Below are 14,262 nucleotides of genomic sequence, written 5' to 3'. Positions count from 1 at the left end.
TTCCACCAAATCCTCATCCAAGTGCTTGGCTTAGGATGTGTTGTATAAAGTCCCATGCATGGGCTAGGGTCGTGAAATAGACATTATTGGGCACCACACCACAGAGTTAATCGAAGTCTCCATAGATTTCTGAAGTTTGAATCATGATGTTCCTTTTAGATGCAACTGGATAGGCATAGGGGTTGGAACAATTTACAAGCAGCTCACACAACAATTTATTTTTACCATGTTGCATGACTAGCGATACTCTCTTTTTTAGATTAAAAATATTTATATGGAAAAGCCAAATAAACTGCCATGTCAATTTTTAAGATTAATATGCAAGGGTCTGTAAATATATGCAACTCTTTTTAGTTTAAACATTTACAACTCTTTGGACCTCCAAGAGAACCATAATTCAATGGGTTGCTTTTTAATAAGTTAAAATTACGCAGCTACTTATTCTGAAGGAAGGTTTAGACCGGCAACGACACTAATTGATAACATTGTACTTAATTACTTTTTATGGATTTTAGACGATCAGGATTGATAGGAGAATCAATTTGGATCCTTAACCTTTGTCTCCATCATATGTCCATTGAAGATCATGACATATATGGAGAAAAGCAGAATTCTCTCGCCATTGAGTTTATCGTAACAATGAAAACCTAATGACTAAACTTATTTATCACTGCAAAACAAGCTTTAAATGGTCATAACATTTTTTCCTAATCAAAAAAATAATTAAAACATATTGGTCTAAGACCTTCATTAATTAGGTTCATGCAGCAAACTATCAAAGGAATGCTCTCCTACCAGAAAGGGTATAAGATTTGCATCCAATTATAAAAATAACATCGTTAGTCAACAAAGAATATACAGCTAATAATCTTCATCGTATGAATTTGTTGCTCAACATGTCTACCTTTTTTTATTTTACCTTTCACTCCAAATCTATATTTTATTCCGTAATTAGTTTAACCTTAGTTTTTTATAATATATCCTTCATTCTCCATTCTTTTATGTGTCTTTGCCAATCTAAACACAAAAAATTTTATTCATAAGTTCATCCAATACTACTACCAACGCCAGTTTTAACCAATGATGCAATATCACATGTTTTAACTAATCATGCAATATAAGTAAAAAAAAAAAAAAAAATGCCATGCAATACTAAGCATCACCTTGACACCGATAATATTTTTAATTATACTTCTTGAAATTCCAATAAATCATGAATAATGATTTTTTGTAAAATAATTTTAATAAAAAAATTATATTTTATACTGTATGCATCAACGTAGTCGTGTCTGACACCAATTATGAAGACATGGCCAATCATGAACACGAGGAGGATATGATTTCTCCTCTGCTATCCGCTAATATTTTAAACGCACTCCATCAAGGGCCAAAAAAAAAAAAAAAAAGAAAAATAATAAGCTGGCCTCGTTTGGCTGTCCAAGCTTCCAGGTCCAATGCATTAACGACTCCTTTTCCCACTCCTCCGGGTTTGTTCTCCTTCAGCAAACAGGCAATCGAGACCCTTCACACATCGGACCACCATACCAAAACGTCCAAGTAAAAAGTTCATCGATCGGACGGTTTGGATCAATAGGCCAGCATCCTTACTGGATTTATGGCGGTCCCAGTCTAAGCCGACGGTCGCTGCTGAGAACCGGGATATATATGTATATATATACTGTGAAAAACCGGGATATTATTTAACCTAACGTTATATTCGCCCGACCATTGCCCTCAAACCTGGTGATACGTATATAAGGCGCGGTTTCGTTCTTTTCTTTATTTCCTCCTCCCCGTCGTCTCTTCCGTTTCACCCGTCCTCCGCCCCTTCTCCCGGATCGAGTCCAAGGTACGATTCCCTTCAGAGCGGTTTTCTCCCTGGAATTTTTTTTTTTTAATCTCTGTTGTTTTCTTCGTGTTTCTTGAATTATTATTTGGAAATTCTACCTTTGATGTGGAGTAATGCGTTTTCTTGATAGATCGGATTTGTTTATGAGATCCGTCGCTCGCTCGCTCGATCGAAATAGAGTCGGAGTAGATCTTTTATACTCTTGTTCCATATTATTTGGATAAAGATTCAAGAATTTTCAGTGCTTAGGGTTCTAGGGTAACGAATCCTGTTCTGAGATTTCTTCATTCCCGAAGCTGATGATGATTCCAGGATTCAGTTACTAAGATATTTTATAAAAATAATGGAGTTCTGATCATCGAATTTTTTAGGGTTTTTATGCGACATACCTATTAGGCTATTACTGATGCTATTCCAGTTTTTTAGCTTCTGGCATTTTACAAACCTAGGGCAAAGATTTTGTTCAAGAAACTGAACTTTTTCATATATAAAGAAAATAAAGTTTTTTATTTACGAGATCAGGATATTGTTTTCTTGATATTTGAAAACATTTTTTTTAATTTGTATCTTTTTCATTTATTTGATTCCATGGAGTCTGTTGGTTCTGATGTTACCAGAAGGTTCTGAGTAGATGTGTTGTGCAATAACTTGGCTAAAGCTGAAGTTTCAATAGCTTTTTCTGACATTGACCATATCTCTATGGATTTTTATGGGGAGTTAAAGCATGGCCATTTTTTTTATAGGTTTTAGAAATCAAACATCAGTTATGATACTGTTTTAGACTACAAATAAGTTTTATTTTTTATCCTTATGAATTAGAAAGGTGTCGATTTTATATTCAAGCTTATATGCAGCCTTCTAAATCGTGCCCCATCCGCCATAGGTTGTTAACTCAATATGGGATTGGTAAAGAATGGCGCTGACATTGAGGAGGGACAGCTGGAGATTGGCATGGGTATGTAATGTCTCATCATCAGGCTATTTTGTTAATATTTGATGAGTTTCATTCCTTCCTTTTTGAGATTTTAAAGATTTGGAGAAATTAAGGGTGTCATTCTTTTCTGTTATATACCATAATTTGCTTGAGTTGCAATAAAAGCAAAATAAAGATACTCGAGCCATGGTTCAGAGACACTTGATGTATGTAGAGTTTAAAGTTTTAAGAGTTGAAACATTAGCATTTGATGTGGCATGGAAACTGCAGTTTCAGTTACATGTAAATCTCAAAAGTCTTATATTATATATTAAAATTGTAAATTAAACAATAAAATCAGTATTTTGCTTGATTATATTAGTTGGACTATTAACTCCTATGAACCATAGATTGCCAAGAACTTTGGACATTTGTGATGGTTCTCCAAAAATAAAGCATTCTGTGTAAGCCTGCTCTTAGTTTCAATACTTGGCATGGAAATTTGGAGTGCCATTTTAAAGGATACTTAGTGAAGTGCAAGTTTTGACGTATTAAGTCTTCTTAATTGAACTTCAAAAGAAGAATTTTCTATTAAGAGCGTATAATCACTGTAATAAAAATTGTTTCATGTTTTTTCTTTTTGTGATATAATATCATAGGAAAGTGAAACTTTGTATGACTATAACTGACGTCAAGTTTCTCAAGGACACTTATGCAAACCAAAATGATATATAGGTATTCTTACTTTATCTCTGGTTGCTAACTGTTAAATTAAAGGGTGCCATGAGTACATTATTTGTACAATTAAGCGTGTGCTTTTGATAGCCTGTATTGTTCAGGTTGTTATGTTGTGCATAAAATGGTCTTGCATGTTATGATTGTTTTTCTTGGTTATGCATATTATCCTGACAATTTTTCTTGGTAACTCATGTTGACTAAATGAATTCTAAAATACTTTTTCTTAGGTGCTTCCATATGCCATAGTACTTTTGATGACAATTTTTTTTTGACTAACAGAGCATATATCAAACAGTTCCCATCTTTTAATTTGCTGTGGCAATTTGGGCATGAAACCAAAAGCTTGTATTGAACTTTCTCATTTAATTTTTTAAGCTTAATACCAACTGATTGCTGGATAAAACTCTTTAAGTAACAATATCATGTCTTCTGTTACTGCCAGACTGTAGAAAGTAATGATGCAATGTTTGTTGAGTAATAGAGACTTTAAGAGCTAAAATAATTTCAAATTAGTTTTTGGGGCTAGTCATTTCTGTCAACTGGATGCCCAATCATCCATTGTACTTGGATCTTTGAGACCACTGTGATGGTTTCAGCTGGGGCTTTACCACCCCAAAAGCCACGTTCGTATGGCTTCATCACTTTATACAGAATTGGTCATGCAATTTAGCCTTTTGCTTTACCACTGAATGCTGGATGTGTTTCTGTGTTTTTCAGCGGTTCAACTTCTCCTGCCTGTGTTCAGCAAATATTTTCAACAAGTTCCTTTGATTGATTAGAACAAATTATCATCTATGTACGTAAATAACATTTGCATTCTCAAGATTTCATGGAATATTGAACAGTGGGATTATATTGTCTTCGTGTGATGCAGAGTATAGGACTGTTTCTGGAGTGGCTGGACCTCTGGTCATCTTGGAGAAAGTTAAGGTGTGCACCTTTCTTATATTGCAGTAAATTATGTCATCCACAATTTTTTCTATAACATGGTAAGAACAAAAATATTGGTGTCCTTAATCTTCTATGATTTTTTTTGCCCTCATCATTTCTGCCAATTTCTTCAGGGTCCTAAGTATCAGGAAATTGTCAATATTCGATTAGGTGATGGCACAACTCGACGCGGCCAGGTCCTGGAAGTTGATGGGGAGAAAGCTGTGGTGCAGGTTGCTTACTGTTCTCTGGGCTCTTTTGCTTTAATTTTTTACTTTTGAATTTCACACCTCCAATATTGGACCTTTGTTATGGCTTTTGGTTTTGGCTTAAGCTATTTTCTTTTTTCATCTTGTATGCCTACACTTGAAACCAAGTCATGCAACAACACATACTGACCATACAAAAAAGTAACAAGCATTCCTTTTTCTTTGCTTCTTATTTGCAAACTCTATTCCTCTGACATTGTCTTCTGTTAAATGCTGATACATGCTTCTTGAGCATTGCCCCACCACTTATAAAGTTTTGTTTCCATATCCATTTGAGAATGTTGGGAGCCTTTACTTTGGCATGCTCTTTTTGGTGAGAGGTATAAGGTGAGAAAGCTCCTCTGTTCTAACATGTAACAGTCATTTGTGTTTTATTTTTATTGTTTAATCATCCTCAAGAGGATACTCCATGGTGTCTGGTAGACCTGATGACCATTCTATATTGTTCAAGATCAAAACTAAGAGAAGTATAAAATAAGTTTATCCATTTTCTTGACAACAACATTTAACTTTATTACTATTTTCATTTTTTATTGACAAAATATGTTTTGTAGGAGTGAGTCTTTGATATGTGATGTGCTCAGCTGTACATCTCAATGTATTACAAAATTGACCTACTTTGATATTCATGCATCACTACGAGGTAAACCATGGTATTTCTAGCTGGAACTTGTCAAAATGTAACTTGTCCCATTGATCTTGAAACTTGGGGCTAATTTTTTGACTCAGCAATGATGATGGATGCCATACTCATCTAACTTTTGGGTAGACATTGTTGGTTTGGATACATAAAATGAGTGTTATAAATATAAGAATGCCAAGATTGGTGTGGTAAAACTAGGAATTAGTGAAATGTTTGTTCACTAGAGGAAGCTTATGATTGCACCTATAAAAAATTACTTGAGGTGGTATAGGCATGCGTGTTGAATACAAGAGTAGGCCCCAATGAGTGGGTAATCAAGATTTATGTGGACAACTTAGGAAAGGACGAAATACCTGATTAACTTTGGCTTCAGTTGTGAAATATACATTAGAAGTGTTGCTTTGACAAACATATCTCTTGGTAAGAGTCTATGAACCAATTTATATGCCAAGGCTTTTGTAATATTGTCACCATCCTCTATTGTAAATTATGATTTTATGGTGCCACACTAAACATGTATTATGCTTAAGTTTGTTTCAAATGAAGTAACTTTGTTGTTCTTGGCTTTGTTTATGTTGTCACTTTTTTCAATTTTTCCCTGTGGTAGTATATCCACATGTATATTAAATTACATGCTTTGGTGTTTGTCAGGTTTTTGAAGGAACTTCAGGAATCGACAACAAATATACCACGGTGCAGTTCACAGGCGAGGTGATTGGTCTTTTCTTCTAATGTTTGTCCTTTATATATGCCAGTGCTTGGTACGTTTGACGCATGTAAATGGATTATGGGTGGTTTTGATCCATCTGATTAAGAATTTTTTTTATCATTCACATTAAGGTGCATTTTTGTCATTTCTCTTTGTTAGCAGAAGGTTGTGATATCTGAACCGAGGGAGGTGATCGTATCGGGGAAAAAAAAAATTTGGGGTAGAATGCACAAAGTTGAAGTTAGGCTTCTGGATTCGTGTTATCTTGTAGAGTGGGACTTTACTCTCATCTCATTTTGGTTATGTTGCATTACTGTTGTTATGCATTCTTTTTCTATGATTGGTGTTTATGTATCGCCATAACCATTTACGGATATTACATCATAACGTGCATAGTAATTGGTATATGGGAAAACTAGCAAAGAATATTACCTTTGTCTTTGTAAGTGCTAATCTTTCTTTAGCCTTTCACATATTATTGAAGTTACTTTGGGTTTCCATGAATGGATTATTAAAGATTCTTTATATCAAGATTCTGTTTGTTGGCCCTCTGGCTGTTCTAGTTCAAGAGAGTTCTGAACAAATGGTATGACAACTGCATATAAATGGACAATTGAGATAGACTTTACCATATATTGTGTGCAAGCGGTAATCAGTATATTTGAGTTGGAAAATGAAGCGGTTTTTGGATTGACAGGTAAAGATCAAGGAGTTAACACACTAAAATCTAATTGAGTTGTATAAGATGGTGTCATGTTCGTCTTTATATTTTTTCATGTATCATCAGCAAATATGTCATCATGTTGATCATCTCTCTCTCTCTCTCTCTCTTTTTGTGTGTCCTTTCTTCCTTCAATGTTGTATTGCTGCTATCCTGTGACCATTTTGATTTTTTTTTTTCTTTCCAGGTTTTGAAAACTCCGGTGTCACAGGATATGCTTGGACGCATTTTTAATGGTTCTGGAAAACCTATCGATAATGGTCCTCCAATATTGCCTGAGACTTACTTGGATATTTCAGGTGGGTTGTTTAAGAAAGATGTGTGGAGTCAACTGCATTTCTACAATGAGTAGTTCATTTTGACCTTGAGCCTATGTGCTTGTCGTACCTTCTGAGGTCTTACATCGATGTTGCAGGAAGTTCTATCAATCCCAGTGAGAGAACTTACCCTGAAGAGATGATTCAGACAGGGATATCCACAATTGATGTTATGAACTCCATTGCTCGAGGACAGAAGATTCCCCTCTTTTCTGCTGCTGGGCTTCCTCACAATGAAATAGCTGCTCAGATTTGTCGACAGGCAGGTCTTGTGAAACGTTTGGAAAAGTCCAACAATCTTATGGAGGTAATTTAAACATTTTGATGTTGTATTAGTAATGAGCAGAAAAACAATTACAGAAAAATCTGTGTTAGCTTTGTATGAGACTTGAAATCACTTTGTTACAGTTATTAAACCCAGGGTTCCTGTTTTCATTATTCCCTTATGTTTGAACTTTGAAGGTAATGGAACTGGAGAATTTTTTTTAGTGTTATTATTGTACTTGTAATGGCAGTGAGTCCCCCTAATTGGATCTTGTTTGCTTCAGTGTTTGCAAGAGACTGAAGGCATGCTAATTATAGAAAATTGAGGTTGCCAAAACACTATTCTGTTAAGTGGTCCTTGATGGTTGGTACTGGCAATGACATTATATATTGAGATTTGTTTGGCCAAAATCTGAGGCGGCTGGGCTTGAGGATAACTTATTGGTACAGGCTCTAGAGTATAGAGATCAAATTATTTGTGGTGTCAAAATTATTCTGAAACTGTAGCCCTTAATGTGATGCAGAGGGGGGTGTGAAATAGAACGTGGGACAAGCTTATGTTCTGAAATTCAATTCTGGAATGTCATATGCTTTACCTATTAACATACAGTTTAAGTTCTAGGATTACATGGAGGGAACCACAATTCTACATGATCCTAAAGTAACTATGATAAGAAATGAATAGAATTCATAGGCTTTCTCATTCATTAGATCGAGATTATGGTGTATTTATATTGAAACTTTATCAAGTTCATTTTTGAAAAGTCAAATATTATCTCTGTCTTAGTTTTGATGATCATCAGATGTATGTCATCCAATGCATGTATCTCTGGTCTCTGAGGATGTGCAAGTCTTATTATATATTATTATTGGTGAGTCTGGTACAGGTGGTGTCCGACATGTCTCAGAGACCACTTTGTGGACTTCTCACTGAATCATGTATTTTAGGTGGTCTTTCTGTAATGTCAATTATCAGTAGAGTATGATACATCTTTTACTTTTTTTTGGCATGCTAGCTTACTCATCACCATCCTCATAATTGTTTCTCCTAAAATCAATAGGATGGAGAGGAGGACAATTTTGCAATTGTGTTTGCTGCTATGGGAGTAAACATGGAAACTGCACAATTTTTTAAACGTGATTTTGAAGAAAATGGTTCAATGGAGAGGGTGACTCTTTTTCTAAATCTGGTAAGTTGATTAAACTTGCCATCTGGGTATCTTTGATGTGGCAACTTATTATACTCATGCATTTTTTTTTATTTTAATGTCCTGCAACTTTGGTTCTCATAGATAACGGACAAGATTTATATTGAACTCTATCTTCTTTTTCTCTTTTTAATTCGTGTACAGGCAAATGACCCGACCATTGAACGAATTATCACCCCCCGAATTGCACTAACTACTGCAGAATACTTAGCTTATGAATGTGGTAAACATGTTCTTGTCATCCTAACAGATATGAGCTCATATGCTGATGCACTTCGTGAGGTAATGATCTTGTTTTTAACTTTAACCATGATACACACCTTGTAACATTTATTTCATTAAATCATAGATATGATTTTATACTATATATGATTTATTTGAGACAGAGAGAGAGTAATAACTACTATAATAACAGGATTTTATATGATGGAGGTTCTCTACTTATCTGAATTGTTCTGTTTTATCTTGATATATTTTTTCAATAACAATTGCTCTGTGCCTGTTCGTGCTTGTCAATTTCTATGTTCTCATTTCTCTTTGAGTGGAGTATTGATGGTTGTTCATTGTTAACTCAAAAGCCACCAGTTAATTTTGTTGCTTCCATTTATAGATGCACATACGTATCCAAAGCTCACAGATGAGGCTTTAAATCTGCCAGTTGTTCATGAGACGTTGAATTCCACTGGTCATTAGATTGCAATGCTGAATTTCTTCTGATATCATTTTTATCATGTTTACTCCTTTCCCTAAGTATAACCATTGCCCTGATCTTCAAGCTCCATTCTTTTTCTTTTGGCATTAGTTTTATTCTATCCTTCTTGTCCGATCATTCTCATTGAGCAAGAGTTAGAGGGGGGTGGGGGATGCACAGCGAAATTCCAAGCCCTACCCTGCATATCTTAAGAATGTGAGCGCCTCGCCATGGAAGTAAAAAAGGGTATTTGATCTCCCTTCAATAACACAAAAAACACTAAGTTTTTAGGAGCCTTATCATATTTTCATTATTTGAGAAAGAAAGAACAATGCTTACACTGCACATGTTAAGAATGTCTTGGCTTCCCCACACAATGAACAGAAAGTTATTCAGATCTACTATCAGTAACACAATGCCACCAGAATTTTAAGCATTTTCATATTTCCAATTATTAAAAAAGAGGAAAAGGATAAAAAAAAGGGAAGTAATATCCAATCAATTGGCTTCGTGGTTCATCATGTACATGAGTTTCAGCTTCATGGGTGTTCAAAGCGTTGCAGGATTGCGTTGTTATTTGCTGGGTCAAATCTTCTCCTCAGGATCCATAATGGGATTAATGGATCAGATCAACATGCTTAGGAGGTGCTTCCATTACTTAATTTTGGCTACAATCAAAGGTTGGTTCTATCCAACATGGATGAATTTCTTGGGGGAAAAAATAACAAACCATTATTTAGACAAACCTTATTAACTTCTTTCTTTTCTAGGTTAACTTTTAACCTAAATTCTCAATTTGCCTGTTGCTCTTTTCTCCCATGGCAAGTAGAATAAGACAACCTTCATTTTTACAAAAAATAAAAGAAAAATTGATTATTTTTTCTCTTCTTCCACTTTTAAACTTAAAAATAGTTTCGTTTCAGTGATTAAATACTTATAATATTTTTGCAACTATCCTTTTCCACATTGTGCTGATTTCAAAAATTAAAAAAATGCACCTATTTTACTCTTTTATTTGCTTTGGTAATGATTTCAAAAGCTGTAATAGGCATCTGAATGAAAGATCCATATTGCTGATGTTTGACATAAATATCTAAAAATGCCCAAGATATTGGTGTTTGTAAGTTTTTAACTTATACATCAGGCAGATGCAAAAATAGACCACTTCAAGGGCATGACATGAAGTTCTTCCATGTTTTAAGCATTAAAAACTATTAAATGACAATCTATACATGTTTCAGTATGTGTACATCATGATCAATTATATGGATTTTCATTTCATATATTTCCTATAATCATATTTTAGCACAATAGCACAATTAGGCTCCATGGTAAGGTTGCTCTATTTGTGACCTAGGTGTCATGGGGTCAAAATATGGAAACAACCTCTCTGCATGTGGGGTAAGACTGCATTTATCTGACCCTCCATAGACCTTATAATGGTGGGAGCCTTAGCACTAGGATGCCCATATTAGCATAACTAGGTTGTCTATTTTTGTGCTGATGCCAAGGTAGGAGACCACCAAACATATGTTCATTGATTTCTATACATTTTTGGAAGTCTAGATCTTGATTAGTGGTGTTGATTTCCAATTTGTATGAATCATCATTAATTTTGAATAGCTAAATCTTTTACTAAAGTTTTCATGCCTAGTATGTAGTCTTATGTATATATCATTTCATTTAACACCAGGAAGAAAAAAACAGCTCTTTTATGTTCTTTATGTTTCTATATATTTTCCTTGTGACCCATTTTGCATTATTTTATTGCAATTTCAAAATTTTAAATAGCTTTATTAATTCTGTCAAATTCTTGAGTTCACTTGCTTGAGTCATCAATCTACTTAGATTGCTAAGAATCCAAGTTTGACTTCTTTTCATGTTTAAAACAGCAGGAACTGACTAGTCCAATCAATCCCAGTTTATTCATTCTAGGGTAATGTTAAAAAATTAACAGGCATATGCACATTCCCTTCAAGAAACGAGAAGAAATAAGAAAGAACAAGCATTGATGAGAGAGCTATCCTGAAGGGTTGTAACTCTGGTGAAAGGATGTCTTTTCTTTTCTTTAAGGGGTGGGTTTGGGTTGGGCGGGGGTTCGAGGCAGATATGACTTCTTAAAATACTATTGTAACAGTTGTTAGCTCTGCTTCGTCAGACTAATTTCGCATCATTTTTTTAAATTTGCTTGGTCCTTTAAAAAATGTGATAATACCTCTTGTTGTGGTTGTTGTGGTTCTTCGTGTTGAGCTTATTTGTTATATATGTACTCCTTGGTGATAAAAATAGTTTCAATATTGATATTAGGAATTCAAATAAGGAAAAGAAATGAAGTCACAGGATTTACTTCACTTGGAGGAGAAAAACTAACTTTGAAGTTATTGAATTAGCTGCAGTACTTCCGTTCAACTTCTGTGAAAACATTTCATTAGTCTCCCTGAGAAGAAATTTCTAGCTCTACTTCTGATTTAAAGATTTGTGCTTACACCTGCTGTCAATCCAAAATTGTTGGTTTCGAGGTCTTTCATTGATTGATATGCACGTTCTCTCTTCTTGTTTCAGGTATCAGCCGCCCGAGAGGAGGTTCCAGGTAGACGTGGTTATCCTGGTTATATGTACACTGACCTGGCAACAATATATGAGCGTGCTGGACGTATAGAAGGAAGAAAAGGCTCCATCACACAGATACCCATCTTAACCATGCCAAATGATGGTAATTTATGCACAGACTGATCTTTGGAGAATTAACCTGGGAACCTTCTCTGTAGTCACTGTTTATTTTTCCTACAAGATAGTTACCATTACTCTTTAGGAAATAGTTATACATGTGATTGTGTTCTCTAGTGTTAGCTGAATTATTCTCTTGCTCAACAGATATCACACATCCAACTCCTGATCTTACTGGCTATATTACCGAAGGCCAAATATACATTGACAGACAACTTCAAAATCGGCAGGTACCATCTATGCTGCCAAACTATGGAAAAAAGATACTGTTTTCCCTCTTTAAGAGTCATTTTGTTATGTTAGTAGTGGATTAATCATGAAAATCTCATAGAAATTGTGTGCTTTTCATTACTCGGGTCAATTTGAGGATATTGTTTAGTTCTGTTACATGTGGGATAATGACTGTCTTTGGCTGATATTGACAGATATACCCACCTATCAATGTCCTTCCATCTCTCTCCCGGTTGATGAAGGTGACTTTTTAGCGTGATTGCACTTCTGATCATTAAGTCAAAGAAATGTCTTTCTTTCAGTCACATGTCTTTTAACGGAAGACGTTAGTGTTTGGGATTCCTTTTTACTGAAACAGTTTCTTTGCAGAGTGCTATTGGCGAGGGTATGACACGTCGAGATCATGCAGATGTGTCTAACCAGGTTAGCTGTCAATAATATAGGCCTTGTTGATTAGTTACGATTTACTTCATGGCAATCTTCACCCATCTAGTTAATGTTCCAGCTCTATGCCAATTATGCAATCGGAAAGGATGTTCAGGCAATGAAAGCAGTTGTTGGAGAGGAGGCGCTCTCATCTGAGGATCTGGTCTCTCTCTCTCTCTCTCTCTCTAAATTGCTGAGGGAAAAAGTATCCCATGTGCTTATGTTTTTTTTTTTTTTGATCTTAATGTGCATGCAGCTCTATCTCGAGTTCCTAGATAAGTTTGAAAGGAAATTCGTTACACAAGGAGCATATGATACACGCAACATCTTCCAGTCACTCGATCTTGCCTGGACACTGCTGCGCATCTTCCCCCGTGAGCTACTTCATCGTATTCCCGCTAAGACACTAGATCAGTATTACAGCAGAGAAACGGCCCACTGATTTGTCAATAGAGCATGTTTTAGTGAGGTGGAAATAAATTCATGGCTGCATATAAAGATCATAAATTCAGTCTTTTTGTCATGATAGCCTAGCTTCAAATTCTTTGCAGCCCAAATTCTAAGTTGATGCCTAGTTGGCTCTTGTATCATTAAACTCGTGTGCTGTTTGCTGTGCTTGGTTATGATTCCATATTTATGTTTGTAGAAAATCAGACATTTCAGATACCTGGGTAAGCTAATTTACTGCTTTCTGCATTGTTGTCTGCGACATCTGTTGTAGAAGAAACCTCTTCGAGTAATATTAATAAGCGTTTCAGTGAGAAGCCAGATGTACGCATATTTACAAGAGGTTATTGTTAAATATGTCAATTTGTTAATAACACGAGTTAAACTTGCGAGGCATCGGAAGGCCGTGTCTGTACTTGGCTCGGGCCATTAATGTTGCTGTAAGCGTGGATTGAAGAAATTTCTGCTTGCCGCCTATATCCCCGAGGTGGGTGGCTCTAACGAGGCTGTCGACCTTCACGTCTTGGTGACCACGGTGAGCATTCCTGTGCTCCCTTATCTTGGGTCCCATTGTTGGCAGTTTAAGTCCTTCAGTCCGCATCACTCGCGCGTTTCCGGGGCCTTGGATGTTAAACAGAATGAAGATTTGCTCTTTTTAAGTGATAACCTTTGTTTTAGTTCCAGATGGTGAACTTTTTGTAGGCACCGGATGTTCTGCCTATTTCTCATCCCTGAAGATGGTTACGATATCATAAGTAGATGGTTCGTGACTTTGTTATGCATGGTTGAGGAACAATGTTGTAGGTAGCCTTTGAATTAAGCAAAGAATAAAAACACTTTTGGGGTTGTGGTTTAGATGCGTTGGATGTAAAACTCCAGCTGTGTATCCAACGAATCCTGACTCCAGATGTAGACCGGAAGCTCACTCTCTCTGAATTTGTTTCTAAAATTTATTTATTTATTTATTTATTTTATTATTATTGCTGTTGTTATTGTTATTATTATTATTATTTCTGGTAATGGGCAGCTCAAACTATTCCTAATCTATATGTAAGCATCCGATCAGGCCATCTCGGCCCGCACGAAAAGAGAGAGGAATATGCAAACATCACCCACTTCCTACACCCAGTTCGTACCGCACCAGTATCCGACTGCCACATCGGATCTGTGAATTATTGT

The 14,262-nt window shown here is 35.6% G+C and overlaps 1 protein-coding gene across 2 annotated transcripts; it reads left to right on the top strand.

Annotated features, from left to right (window-relative positions):
• Nucleotides 1–1,710: 1,710 nt before the first annotated feature.
• On the top strand, nucleotides 1,711–13,345 carry LOC105040429 (V-type proton ATPase subunit B 2). 2 transcript variants are annotated; one of them, XM_010916941.4, is made up of 15 exons: nucleotides 1,711–1,849; nucleotides 2,733–2,804; nucleotides 4,375–4,430; nucleotides 4,565–4,663; nucleotides 5,994–6,053; nucleotides 6,960–7,071; nucleotides 7,188–7,396; nucleotides 8,415–8,543; nucleotides 8,706–8,843; nucleotides 11,815–11,965; nucleotides 12,127–12,209; nucleotides 12,405–12,452; nucleotides 12,580–12,633; nucleotides 12,716–12,799; nucleotides 12,893–13,345. In XM_010916941.4, the coding sequence occupies exons 2-15, from the start codon at nucleotides 2,747–2,749 to the stop codon at nucleotides 13,076–13,078; spliced, it is 1,467 nt and encodes a 488-aa protein (XP_010915243.1). In that variant the 5' UTR covers nucleotides 1,711–1,849; nucleotides 2,733–2,746; the 3' UTR covers nucleotides 13,079–13,345. The 2 variants fall into 2 exon arrangements, with proteins under 2 accessions (XP_010915243.1, XP_010915244.1); XM_010916942.4 differs by having other exon boundaries at nucleotides 2,704–2,804.
• The last annotated feature ends 917 nt before the right edge of the window (nucleotides 13,346–14,262 follow it).

This window comes from Elaeis guineensis, chromosome 3 (assembly GCF_000442705.2).
Source record: "Elaeis guineensis isolate ETL-2024a chromosome 3, EG11, whole genome shotgun sequence".
Lineage (NCBI taxonomy): Eukaryota > Viridiplantae > Streptophyta > Magnoliopsida > Arecales > Arecaceae > Elaeis > Elaeis guineensis.
Note: the sequence above shows the minus strand (reverse complement) of the source record. Positions and strands in the feature narration are given on the sequence as shown.